At 41.3% G+C, this 13,881-nt stretch overlaps 1 protein-coding gene across 2 annotated transcripts; it reads left to right on the top strand.

Annotated features, from left to right (window-relative positions):
• The first annotated feature begins 212 nt into the window (after positions 1-212).
• Positions 213-12,498, top strand: LOC106064542 (MAM and LDL-receptor class A domain-containing protein 2-like). 2 transcript variants are annotated; one of them, XM_056039118.1, is made up of 4 exons: positions 213-1,011; positions 1,103-1,213; positions 7,717-7,837; positions 12,285-12,498. In XM_056039118.1, the coding sequence occupies exons 1-3, from the start codon at positions 886-888 to the stop codon at positions 7,744-7,746; spliced, it is 267 nt and encodes an 88-aa protein (XP_055895093.1). In that variant the 5' UTR covers positions 213-885; the 3' UTR covers positions 7,747-7,837; positions 12,285-12,498. The 2 variants fall into 2 exon arrangements, with proteins under 2 accessions (XP_055895093.1, XP_055895092.1); XM_056039117.1 differs by lacking the exons at positions 213-1,011; positions 1,103-1,213 and adding an exon at positions 8,370-8,556 and having other exon boundaries at positions 5,762-7,837.
• The last annotated feature ends 1,383 nt before the right edge of the window (positions 12,499-13,881 follow it).

The following is a 13,881-nucleotide window of genomic DNA, read 5'->3' as shown; positions in this document are numbered from 1 at the left end:
TACCAAAACAAAGGAAATGGTCATAACACAACTTCTTTACGCCTTACTTGCTCACACTAAACATGATATCCATCTAGCGGTCAACGAGTTTGCGTACACTGCAGCCTCTTTTGATTTAACTATAAACTTCGGTAAAAATCTTGGAGTTAGGGCCAGGAGAGATCTGAATGGATGGATGTGTAAAAGCAGGCCATAGCACCACTAAGATGGATGGATGGTAAAAGCCGGTATGAACTTCCTATAGTCCGACAGTCAGGCTGGGCAGGGCACGTATCCCGTATGGGTAACGAGCATATTGTTTGGCGTAACAGAGGTGCCCCACGGAAACGTTTCTTTAGAAAACTAATGCCATGATTTAAGTCTAATAAGAAAAAATGCGCCATTTTACTTTGTCACTAAGTGCATGTTTTACCCTATAACGTAGAGAAGTTACATTGCAAAGACTTTCTTCCAAGCCAATAATAGTAAGCCTACAATAGTTTTACGCAAAAGATGGATAGTAAAACTATAAGACGGACGTGAGCTGTAGTTTGTCTAGACTGTAGGAGGACTTAAAAGACTTTAAATTTAATCGACATGTACAATTAGGCCTACATTTAGAACTAACAGAACAGATTAGTAGTCTTTATCCGATCGTTCATTTTCGTAATTACAAGAATATTCCCAAAATGATTTCGGGTATATAACCTTCCAAAATTATTTAACAGAGCGAGGTTCGGCCACCTGGTACAAAAATATTCTCAAAATGACTTCGGGTATATATCCTTCCTTAACAAATTATTCATCCGAGCGAGGCTCGGTCACCTGATATTATATATACATACATACAAGAATTGCTCGCTTAAGAGTATAGGATATGGGCCTAAACATAACAAAAAGATCTCGATGGATACCGGACTTTACTTGGCCACTATTGAAAGCAGCCAGTTTCAACCGGTCTATGGCTACTGTATCTATTTTTGGTACTCCATGAGAGGAAGTGACGTCAGACAACTGGATGTTAATATACGAGTAAGTTGAATAAACGAATCAAGAGACTTAGTAAATAGACTTTAAAGATTCTTCCCATTATTTCTACATCTTTATTTATTGTGACTTGTAGATTGGAGGAGGTACTGGCTACCCCGTCTGGTCCAGGTCTGGAGATCAAAAAGTAGACTGGTTGCTTGGTCAAGTTGACCTAGACAGTGAGTACACCTCACTTCCATTCAAGGTCAGTTCACACTATTGTGTTGTGTGTGTGTGTGTGCATATATTTAACTCTAACACCTAGAAGGTTTATTTTTTTATTTAACAACTAGATTGACTGGTTGATGGGCCGGATCAGTGCAGTGGTATTTTAGTCTAGGAACTTAGCGAGATGGGAGCTTGCACGTGATGTACACCATTACATATGCACAAATTTCCATATCAACACTTATGTTAAAACCATTTTTATTGAGCATATTGTCGTGGGTTACACGAAGCTTTGGCACAGCCGTTTTGGCGTAACCATTTTAACGCAGTTGTTTTTACATTAACAGTCATTTACGCGATACGTTCTGGTAGTACTCTACTAAAAGAAATTTTTTTTTATTTCACTAGACTAAAGAATATTTATAATATTGATTTCCCCATCTCTTATAGGGAAAATATAATTTCTTAATTTTGACTCTTTTCATGATCGCATGCTATGAACTATTGATGGCTGCCTAAGTAAAGTTCCCAATTTTGATCTTGTGATCTATGGGGCAGATGATGTAAAGGTCATCTGTTACTGTGGCCCACGGTTAACAAAGGTGTCATGTAGCCAAATTAAATAATTATGACTGACCAAACTAATTGATACAATTGCATTAAATAAATACGTATTTTTTAAAAATATTTTTTATTTTGTTCTTGTTTAGGGTTAGGGTTAAAGTTCATTTTCTCGTTCCAGATTTTATTAGCCGAGACGACAGTGATAGTGTTCTAGTGATCGGTGGCTCTGGCCCGTTATGTACGGTGACTGGTTAGTTCATCCCCTTGTCATTTCATCCCGGTCATTTCATCATTGGTCACTTCATTTCCGGTCACTTCATTCCCGGTCATTTCATCCTCAAATAACTATTTTCTTTAAGTCATTTTGTAATTGTGTTGTTAAGGGGTTGACTTTAAGAACTCATTTAATCTAATATATAAAAAAAGTTTATTTAGAATTGTTTCTTTGATACTTTGGACATTTGTTTATAATGTTTACAGTGTTTTCAATCCTCTCTCCATACCTGTTGAGAAATGAAAGAATATATATATATGGCTCCTTTTGTCTCGAAAGGCAATGGATGCGCCCAAAAGAGTCACTGGTTTTGGCTTAATCTTGAGACGGGGCAGAATCTGGTGTGGCTAATCAAGCCAATTCTAGAACGGCAGACTTTGCCACAATTCGTACATATGTATGCCTCTGATTTAGGGCTAGCAGACAGGGCAGCTTTCTTTTTATCCCTCTTGATTAAAGCCGCTTCAATTCTTTTGTTCTCAGCAAGGGTTGTCCCAGCACGCACAGTCTGTCTCCATGCACTCCGGTCTTTGGCTATGTTTTCCCACATACTTTCGCTGATGCCTGAGGCTCTCATGTCTCGCTTGCAGACATTTCTATATGTTAGTCTTGGGCGGCCCTTGGGTCTGACTCCTTCCACAAGTTCAGCATATAAGATATCTTTCGGGATTCTGCCATCTGGCATGCGGGTGACATGTCCGAGCCAGCGTAATCTTCTTTGTGTCAGGAGAGCATACATGCTGTTCATATTGGCCAATCTTAAAACTTCCTGATTGGAGACATGGTCCCTCCAAGAGATGCCCATTATGCGTCTCAGGCAGCGCAAGTGGAAACTATTCAATCTGTGCTCTTGGTACATGTATGTTGACCAGCTCTCACTGCCATAAAGGAGAGTGCTCACAACACAGGCGTTGTAGACTAGGATTTTGGTCGCTGTGGTCAATTTACCATTTTCCCAGACGCGCTTGGAGAGTTTTGCCAATGCTGTGGTAGCTTTTCCTATCCTTTTTGTCAGCTCGATGTCTAAGTCTAGGTTACTGACAATTGTTGAACCCAAGTAGGTAAATTCCTGCACCACTGAAAGGGTGTGGTTCCCAATTTGTATTATAGGTATTTCTGCGACGTCTTGTGCCAGAATTTCGGTCTTGGAGAGACTTATAGTAAGGCTAAACTCTTGACAAGCAGCTGCTAAGGCGTTCACTAGCTTCTGTAGACCTCCTTGTGAGTGAGATACGAGTGCCGCGTCATCGGCAAACAGCAGCTCCCTTATCAAGATACGACGCCTTTTCGTTTTGGCTTTAAGACGTGCCAGGTTAAAGAGCCTTCCATCGGATCTGCTATGGATGTATATTCCGTCTTCCAGGGATTTAAAAGCACTGGACAGTACGACTGAGAAGAAGATGCCAAATAGTGTAGGGGCCAGTACACATCCTTGTTTGACACCGCTCTTAATGGAGAATGGCCTGGAGGAAGAACTTTCAAACTGAACGGTGCCCTGCATATTTTCGTGAAAAGCTGACACTAGTTTTCTTAACTTATTTGGGCAGCCAATTCTCTCTAGTACAGCAAACAGACCGCTTCTGCTAACAAGGTCAAAGGCCTTGGTCAAATCAATAAATGCTATGAAGAGGGGCTGATTTTGTTCTCTGCTCTTCTCCTGTAGCTGCCGAAGAGAGAAAATCATATCTGTTGTAGATCTACCTGCCCTAAAGCCACACTGCGACTCTGGATAAACACGATCTGCCAGGATCTGTAATCGCTTTAGTAATACTCTAGCAAAAGCCTTTCCGACTATGCTAAGCAGTGAGATGCCTCTGTAATTGTTACAATCAGAGCGGTCGCCTTTATTTTTATAAATTGTAACAATGTTGGAGTCTTTCAATTCCTGGGGGACCATTCCTTGTTCCCAGCACAAGCTTAGCAGTTCATGGAGTGGTTTGATTAGGGCATGTTTTCCAGCCTTAATTACTTCAGCAGGAATGCCATCTCCTCCGGGTGTTTTCCCATGTGCAAGCATGTCAATGGCAATGCTCAGCTCCTTTACTGAGGGCGTTTCGTCTAATTCCGTCAAAACTGGAAGTGATGGGAAGTTGGAAACAGCATTTGGTGAGATGGCGTTTTCAATCTGGTAGAGTTCTGCATAGTGATCAACCCATCGTTCCATTTGCAGCGCACGATCGCTGATGATTGAGCCATCTTTTGACTTGAGCGGAGCACACTTGCTGGTGTGAGGTCCAAAGGCTTTTCTCATGCCCTCATATAGTCCTCTTATGTTACCACAGTCGGCACAAGATTGAATATCTTCGCATAGCTCCTGCCAGTATTTGTTAGCACATTGTCTCGCTACTCTTTGGGCATTGTTACGTGCAGCTCTGAGCCTTTTTAAGTTGCTTGGGGTGGGATCCTTCTTGTAGATTAGCATGGCTGCTCTCTTGTACGTAGTGGCAGTTTCCATTTCTGGTAGACTAGCTTCAAACCAGTCTTCGCTTTTCTTGGTTTTGTTTCCAAAGACCAGTGATGATGTTTGGTAGATTGTATCACGCATAAACGTCCAGCTTTTTTCTACCTCAGTCACAGAGAAGTTTTTAAAAGCTTCCTCTAATTTGTTCTCAAATTCGGTGCAAAGAACAGGATTTTTTGTGCTAGTAGTATTCAGGCGTGATTTTCTTTTTCCCTGTGATGTGTGGATCTTAGTTGGCAGCAGTCTTGTCCGGCAGGACACTAAAGTATGATCAGTATCACAATCCGCGCTTTGGTAGCTACGTGTCAGCAGTATATTTCCAATGTCCTTTTTTCGTGTCAGTATCATATCCAGCTGGTGCCAGTGCCCAGACCTAGGGTGCCTCCATGAGACACAGTGCTGTGGTTTTGTTTTGAAGTATGTGTTGGTAATGCAGAGCTTATGGTATGTGCAGAATTCAAGCAGTCTTTGTCCGTTCTCATTCATCTTTCCGATTCCAAAAAGCCCAAGACAGTCTGGCCAGGTAGTGTGATCTGATCCTACTCTGGCATTGAAGTCACCTAGAAGGATCATATGTTCTTTTTGAGGAATGTTTGCAATGGCTTCTTTAAGGTCTTCATAGAACTTGTTTTTGTCCTCCTGAAGCGAGCTTAGTGTGGGGGCATAGGCACTAATTAGAGTGACTTTTCCAGATGCTGTCATCATACTTATGCTTAGTAGCCGTTCCGAGCCACCAACTGGAGGGACTATCATGGGAAGAAGACTGTTCTTGACAGCAAAGACCACACCATGTATTAGAGTCTCATCCTGTGCTTTCCCTTTCCAAAAGAAAGTGTAGTCAGTCTCGCGGAGCATGCCGTTTTCGGCCAGTCGGGTTTCTTGCAGGGCTGCAATGTCGATATGTAGCCTTTTTAGCTCGTTGTTTATAACTGCCGTCTTCCTTGCATCGTCGATCTGCCTTAGATCATCAGTGAGACCAGGACACATTGTCCTGACATTCCAAGTGGCCAGTCGCATGACAGGGATTTTCTTTTTCAGTTTAATTTTTCTTCATTTGTTGCTTGGTGCAAGTTTCCAGCCTACTTGTCGTTTTAAACTAAGCTCTAAGCACCCATTAGAGCAGGCAGGCTGTGGCGGATCAGCACCTAACTGACTGGGGGCTGCCCAGGTTGAGACGGGCGGTAGCTGATCAGTGAGGCGCGAAGACCTCTCCCACCGTCAGAGACAACCCGTGGCGTCCATACATTACGCCAATCAAGTTGGACTTACAACCCGTAACTGTTGTCTCCCGTGTTGTTTTAGCCGCTTTGCAGCAGCACCAGAGTTTCCTCTCCGGGGCGCATTCCTGGGCCTTGGATAAAGGGGTCATGGGTGGCCCATGCGTCATGATCCCTCTCTCGACCTTGCTGATGTGATCCAAAGGAACGCATCGCATTACATTTGGCACCAACTCAGTTGCAGAAGCTGCCGGAGGGAATTTCGCAGCTGATACTCCCAACGCCTAAGGGGCTTCACTCCTGATTTCTCCTCGAGGTTGTCTCCTGAAGCCTCATTACCGCAAGGCAGTGAGGGTTTGAAGTCAGAGTACCCCTCTCCTAGATGAACTGCCTTACTAGGCTGACGAGCTCCATCTGCCCGAAGCTCCCGGTTTTGTGGCGCCAGGTATCCGCCTTCACCCCTTCACCTGTTAGTAAGAGCAGTTTCGCCGGGCTTAATATCTAAGCCACACGAGCAGGCCAGGTGCTGGACTTAGTTGTCAGAGGCTATTTGAGACGCATGCCATTAGGAGTATTTTATAGACAATGGGAGCTTAACCCCATTGACACCCCTGGCCATGACAACCTTTGAAATGAAAGAATAAATGTCAATAAATAAATACATTGTAAACCGGGGATTGTATTGGTAGATATTTTGTTTCTATTTCATGTAGGAATGTCAATATTATCCAGCGCATATTGCAGGATGTAATGATCAAAGGTCAAGGTGTTGCATGAGAGTCGAGAACGATTGGAATACTTATGGTCAAGCCGCTGATATCTCCTGAAGACCATCTGTCACTTTATTTTTGTCAATCGTTCTTTCTTGAATATAAACTTGTCATCTCACACCAAGATAGAACGTTTTATTTATTCGAAGAAACGCTGACTCCTAGAAATATACAACGCTAGCCAAACAATGGCAAGTACAGTAATAGGAATCAATGGATCGTCGTCTGTACTTTCTATCAAAAACCTATGTTATTATTTTAACATTTTCTCTCTATATATATAATTGTTACATTTGTATATTTTTAATAACATTTTATTCGATTCTTATTTAATGTGTCATTCTTTTAGTCACGTAACTGAAAATAAATATATGATTTATATTATTTTTGATGGATTAGAGGATGAAATGACCAGGGGATGAAATGACCAGGGCATGAAATGACCAGGAATCATAGGCCTAATGTACATGTATTAGATCGGTTCAAGAGTGGATAAACCTCTTAGTGTTAGCAAGGTGTGGTTAGTCTAAAGACCATGCTATTTGGTGAGTTAGGTCATCTACATGGATCTCGTTTCTAGCTAAATGTGGCTACATGAATAGACCCTGACGATACGTGTGGCTACCTGAATTGATCATGTCATCAACTTGAATAGATTATGCCATTAGCTAAGTGTGGCTACCTATATAGACCAGGCATGTAAATTACTTGAATGCTTACACATTGGTAGTTTGGTAGAAATGTCTTACGACACAAATGCAGCGCAGCGTTCCATTAGGAACTGAATACAACTCTTTGTTTCTTGTTCTTTAGCTTGACTTTGTTGCTACAACCAATGCCTACAGAGTGTACAACTCTTTGTTTCTTGTTCTTTAGCTTGACTTTGTTGCTACAACCAATGCCTACAGAGTGTACAACTCTTTGTTTCTTGTTCTTTAGCTTGACTTTGTTGTTACAACCAATGCCTACAGAGTGTACAACTCTTTGTTTCTTGTTCTTTAGCGCGACTTTGTTGCTACAACCAATGCCTACAGAGTGTACAACTCTTTGTTTCTTGTTCTTTAGCTTGACTTTGTTGCTACAACCAATGCCTACAGAGTGTAAAACTCTTTGTTTCTTGTTCTTTAGCTTGACTTTGTTGCTACAACCAATGCCTACAGAGTGTACAACTCTTTGTTTCTTGTTCTTTAGCTTGACTTTGTTGCTACAACCAATGCCTACAAAGTGTACAACTCTTTGTTTCTTGTTCTTTAGCGCGACTTTGTGGCTACAACCAATGCCTAAAGAGTGTACAACTTCGGGAACACTGTCTCATACTATATCAACTCAGATATTGGCATTGATGACGTCTATGTGTATAACACGTCCTGTGCAAGTAAGTAGAAGACGTCTTCTTGTCGGCGCTATTTTGTGGGCGCTATTTTGTCGGCGCTATTTTGTCGGCGCTATTTTGTCCTGGAATCGTGTTTGTTTGTAATAAGTTATTTATTAAATAATGTATACATTGATCGTGAACACGCGCAAAACTAATTGACTCAAAATATATCTAGACATCTCCTCAACGAAATCACCAGGAACTACCAGACAGTTTAAATAGCCAATCGCTGGGTGGACTTAGAGGCGTCCTAAGAATTTCCAAAATTAGTAATCTCGTTCTTCACTGAGATTTGAACCCTTGTCCCCTTGGTTCGAAAGCCAAGAATATTCTCACGTCCCCGCTTTCACGAGTATACTTTATAAAAAAATATTTCTAAAGAAACCTTATTCACCTTGACCACACTCTGTTTTGAAGTTTATTCAGCCTGGTAGCTTATAAATGAGAAATGATATTCTAGATTCCATGGACCGTGTCTATGTTACTAATGAGTGTTAAGATCTGAACTTGTTCTTCTCCAAATTTACCAAAGTGCCCACCAACGGCTGTCAAGCACACACTGAATAACGTCACTTCCTGTTACACGTTACACGCTACGCCAATGACGTGGGCGGAGGCCTATGACGTCTGCAGACGCGAGGGGTCAACATCAGCCCTTATCAGTATCGAGACAGAAGTGGAACAAAGGTTCCTTGTCAGCCAAATTATCCAAGACCCAGGTAGATTATCAAAGTAATTTTGTTTTTAATGCAGCGGGATAATTAATCAGAAAATATGCCGCATATTGTTAAACTAAGTTTCGATTGCCAACATAGCATTAATAACAGGGTATATCCTTGGATTTTTGTAATTTTTCTTCCGAAGATGTCCAGGGAAGTCTTTTGTGTGGTCGACTTGAGGTGTTCCCATTTTTCAGTAGCTTTGAGTTTTCAGAAGCATTTTGTAGTCGTGTTCGAAAATTCCGCAAACTGTATCTGGAGTTCAGGGTGGCACATCTTGCGTTCATCAGATTGGTGTGGTGGATTTTTTAGGGAGTAGATTGATCTCACAACATACCAAGAACAGTCTGCACTGTGATAAGACCTAATAAGCTTGACAAATTTTAAGCAATTAATTAGATCTAATTGATGCCAGTGTTTGGAGTGAGGATGCCGCCAAGATACTCTGTGCTGTGGCTTAGTCTAGAAATAGGTATTAGTGACACAGAGAGAGTGTAGTGACCAAACCTCGAGGAGCCTCTGTCCCATGGGCGTAGCCATGAGGGATGGGGTTCTTGGGGTTAACCCCCCCCCCCCAGAAATGAAATGAGTTTAAAATCTCCCTACAGAAAGTTTTGAGGTTGAAAACCTCCTCTTCAAGACTATTCTAAAGCAAACTACAGTAACCAAATTCTATGAGCGTAGCTAAGGGGGTTTTGAGTTTGTTTAAAAAAAAGATCCAGAGGTTTTTTTTAGTTTGAAACCCCCCAACAGATGTTTTTGACAATTAAACTTCCCTTTTCGATATAAAATCTAAAGCAAACTACAGTCACCAAATTCCAAGAGCGGAGCCATGATAGGTTACACATTTTTACCATTAATAAAGTGCTGAACTGGGAGTCGACCACTTAGTGACATTGTGACAGAGAGTCGCATGAGGTTTGCGGGACATGTTCTCTGACAAAATGAATTACGCAAAGCAGGAGTTGCGATGACATGGGGAAACAGGGATTTCCTTGTACAACTTGGCGCCACTTTTCATGGAGGACCTCAGAGCGGTGGACACTAGGTGGAGACAGCTTTCTGTCCAATGCGCCGAACGACGCGGAAGGATCTAAGTCCTAAGTAAGAACAGCAGATTAGGTTTTTGAACTAACATTTTTTATTAGCAGTATAATGCACTGTAGATACCTCAGAATATGCTTTTTTTGTTTTAAATACCGGAAAAAGTGCATGACGGCGGGGCGGGGGAGCTCTCAGCACACAGACCCCAGTGCTGGCAAGAACGGGGTGCTTAGAGGTTTTCCACTAACTCCAGGAAGAAAGTATTCTAGGGTAGAGTGAACGTCTTCCGAAAGAATGAAGGGTCAGAATGTAATAAAGATTAGTTATGCACAAACACACACACACACATTTACTTTTCCGACACCGAATTGTCCAATACAGTTTGCCTACTTCTTGCTCTAGCTATCCTAAATAGCTTTATATTTTCCTGGAAGGATTCCTTATAAATGCAGCCAGTCGTTTTTTTCCTATTGCAAATAGCACTTTTGCAAGCTGAATCAAACCATGGTTTTCTAGGCCGTTTTGGATTTCAGGAGGTTAGGGGTACAATTTTTCTGGCTATATCAAGTAGCTTGCTAGCAAAGGTATCAGCTAGACTCTTTTCATTTAGGATATTGTCTGTGATATTCTCGGAGCATCTTTTTTGGAATTGTTCCCAATCAGCTTTATTCAGCTTCCACCGCTGAGGTCGTCCCAATGAGGGGAGATTGTTAGTAATGATGATTGGAAAGTGATTACTTTCCCATAGATAATTGCTTACTCACCACTTAAAATCGTCCAGAAGTCCAGGGACGCATACGGTGAGGTCAATGCACGTGAGAGATCCAGTTCCTGGATGCAATTAGGTCGGTGATGCATCATTAAGTATGCTTAAATCATGTTGGAGGAAGATATCCCCCAGCATACGACCTCTTGTGTCAGTGTTGTTGGATCCCCACATAGTGCTAAGGGGGTTGAAATCCCCAAGGATTATGTAGGCCGAGGGAGTTGTTTTCTGAGGTCCTCTATGTCTCTTGGGTTTAATGGAGCGCCTGGAAGTAGATACAGGTTGCAGCAAGAGGTAACCTTATGTAGGGTTATCCTAGCTGCTACGGCCTGTAGTGTGGTCTGTAGTTCTACCCTATACTTCACAAAGATACAAACTCCACCTGATGCTCTCCTCAACAGTCCTGCTGTAAGTGCTGTAGCTTCGGAAACTGATGTTGTCTTTCAGAAATGTTTCCTCTAAGACGACAGCTACAGAAGTCTCTTATGTAGGGTTATCCTAGCTGCTACGGCCTGTGGTGTGGTCTGTAGTTCTACCCTATACTTCACAAAGATACAGACTCCACCTGATGCTCTCCTCAACAGTCCTGCTGTAAGTGCTGTAGCTTCGGAAACTGATGTTGTCTTTCAGAAATGTTTCCTCTAAGACGACAGCTACAGAAGTCTCTTTGGAGGTGTGTTCTTTGGGGGTGTTTTCTTCTGAGTTGGAGTAGGAGGAGGGGTAGGTGGGGTCAATGTGTCCGTCTGTGTGGCAATGGATTTTCCTATCTTAACCACAACTTGGGTGTATGTTTTTGTCAGGCCAAATTGGCCCTTGGGTAGGGCCAATACAGCCAATTTTGCCTGGCTAAAGATACATCGATTTCTTGCCTTGTACTCCTGAACGGCAACCTTCTGTTTCCATACAGGGCAGTCCTTGGAGTAAGCTGAAAGGCCAGCGTGACAGTTCGGGCTTTTGAACACAGATTCTTCGCAGAAACCCATCATAGTGTATCTTACTATCAACTTCTACAAGAAGTTCTGATGACTTATGCAGCTTGGATACACTCTTGGGCTCTCCCACTACTGACTTAAGTCCCTTGTAGATGAGAAAAGGGCTCATCTTTGTCAGGCTTTTCCCCTCTTCTGTGCACCTGACCACCAGAAATGATGGCCAGGTAGTACAGCTTCTTGTGGCCTCCTCCTTTTTCGCCTCTATTCTTCGCCTTTTGGCAAGTAGTTTTTTGGGTGTTTCTTTCCCATGGACATCAGTAATAATTTGGCACTTGTGCTCCCCACCCGCCATCGAGTTTAACAAGGGGATGGGCCATTCTGATGTTCAGAATGAGCCCGCCAGGGCTACACTGGTGCTATACTCATGTGTCCAATACAGCTGCTCCCTGATTGACCCTCCCGCCACTGCCCTCCTGCATATGTCGATGACCTATGCTTTTAGCTCAGCGTTGATCCAGGGCAGGCTATCTGGGTCTCAGGTCTAGAGGAACTTGAAGCCAAAATACTGTATTGTGGTAGTTTATACTCGGATAGACACCTACTCAAATACCAGGATCTCTTATCCCCCATTACCCGTCGCAGTCCACGGTCTAAAACGCAGGGAGATTTTAAAGGTAAGGAAACAGAGTGATGATTAGTGAAGTCGGACTGAGAAAAAAGAGAAGGCAGACACAATGATAGAAAAGAAGTAGGGCACTTTTGAGCTCCAAAAGTGCTAAGGAAAGAGGAGCGCAGTTTAACGTCATGTCTCGAGACGGCTCAAAGACATACTTTTATTTTCTCTCCATACACCGTATTGTGTATATATATGTACGTTGATCACAATAAAACTTTTGTTTTTACCTATTGTATAGAAGTTTCTCACTGCTTTACGTTTTTATATTCGGATTTCAATGTTAAAATAAACAACTTGATATTTCAAACAGCTTTATCTGTGGTGGGACAAAATGGTTTCTACACAAGCGGAAGTGACGTCGGGAATGAGCACAGCTTTAAGTGGACAGACACATGCATCCCTCAGTCACTTGGTCAGCCGGTTGGCACGCTGGTCAGCCTAATAACGTAGGTGGCAACCAGAACTGCTTGTTGATGCAGTACCCAGCTGATGACTACAAGTGGGGCGATATAGAGTGTGACAGCAAGCATCCTTTTATTTGTGAAGTCTACTACCAAGTTTAAGTTTTGTATAGAGTTTAATAACAAGCACCCTTTTATTTGTGAAGTGTACTAACATACCAAAGTTTTGTATAGAATTTAATAACAAGCATCCTTTTATTTGTGAAGTGTACTAACGGACCAAAGTTTTGTATAGAATTTAATAACAAGCATCCTTTTATTTGTGAAGTGTACTAACGGACCAAATGGTCCACAATGGTCTCTTGTATACAGTTTGATAACAAGCATCCTTTTAATTATAATCATCCTACTAATTATAATCACATTTGTATAGAGTTTGATCACAAGCATCGTTTTATTTGTGAAGTCTACTGTGAGGTTTAATTTTTGTAAAGAATGTAATACCAAGTCTCTTTTTGTTGTATATTTAAAAATAAAAATACAACCTACTTCTGATTGATTTCCAAGGCTTTTTTTAAATCTACTTTTTACGGACATCAACGAAAACATTTAAAAAAAACATAAAAAAAAACAAATTAGGAATGATGAGCATCCATGCCCACTGTATGGTACATTTAGTCCAAACCTTTTATGTTTATTTTAATGTAGCATTTAGTGTCAAGAGGCTAAATGTAGGTATATAAAGGGAGTTAAAAAGTCAGTCAGTCGTTGAAGTAGTTCTAGTTAGAAATGTTGCTTTTTCTTTTACAATAAAGTGTTGTTTTTTTGTATAAAATAGTTTCCATCACTACAAATTGTGTTTTAAATAAGCAAGTTGTTCCAGCGTGTAAATAGATCAGCTGCAATGTAACGGGTCTCAACTTGTACATCATTAGTGCTTCTTATCGGCCCTTTAAATCAAGGCACGTATGTGTGTAGTATGTTTGACCAACTCTAAGGTGGATCCCTCTAGTGGTGTAACATAGGCTGACAATGGGTCACGAATGCATTCCATTTTCCTAAGGGTAACAAATGTATTTTCATTGTGGCTCTAACATTTTCTGCTCTATAAAACGCCAAGCATTAATTTGGTACTTTCGTTTTTTGTTATAATTATACATATATTGTTAGGAAATTAATGACAATGAACAAAAAATAAAACTCCATACTAGCAATTGATCTCAATTTTCTTATGTCCGAATAGGTTGTACATCGTTATGTTAACTAACACAAAATTGTTCCAGACTTCGTTATTTTTGTTCAGCATTCTCCATACTATAAGAAGGCTGCTCACATCAAATATATTTAGATTTGTAAATCGAGGAAAATCTGTCGCTATCTGGACTTTTGTGATAAATAGATTTGGATTTATAATAGCTTTCTGTAAGATTACCATACGCAACTTATTCATCTTAAATCTACATAATTAATTTTTCATTGATTTTAGCCTTGTTCACAAAAAACGTT

The sequence above is a fragment of the Biomphalaria glabrata genome, chromosome 8, assembly GCF_947242115.1.
Source record: "Biomphalaria glabrata chromosome 8, xgBioGlab47.1, whole genome shotgun sequence".
Lineage (NCBI taxonomy): Eukaryota > Metazoa > Mollusca > Gastropoda > Planorbidae > Biomphalaria > Biomphalaria glabrata.
The sequence above is the reverse complement of the archived record's forward strand: the minus strand, read 5'-3'. Positions and strand labels throughout refer to the sequence as shown.

Coding starts and splice junctions, on each gene's coding strand:
- LOC106064542 (XM_056039117.1), top strand. CDS start 7,298: ATGCCTACAGAGTGTACAACTCTTTGTTTCTTGTTCTTTAGCTTGACT. Junction 7,838..8,369: donor GTATAACACGTCCTGTGCAA/GTAAGTAGAAGA, acceptor AATTTACCAAAG/TGCCCACCAACGGCTGTCAA. Junction 8,557..12,284: donor CCAAATTATCCAAGACCCAG/GTAGATTATCAA, acceptor TATTTCAAACAG/CTTTATCTGTGGTGGGACAA.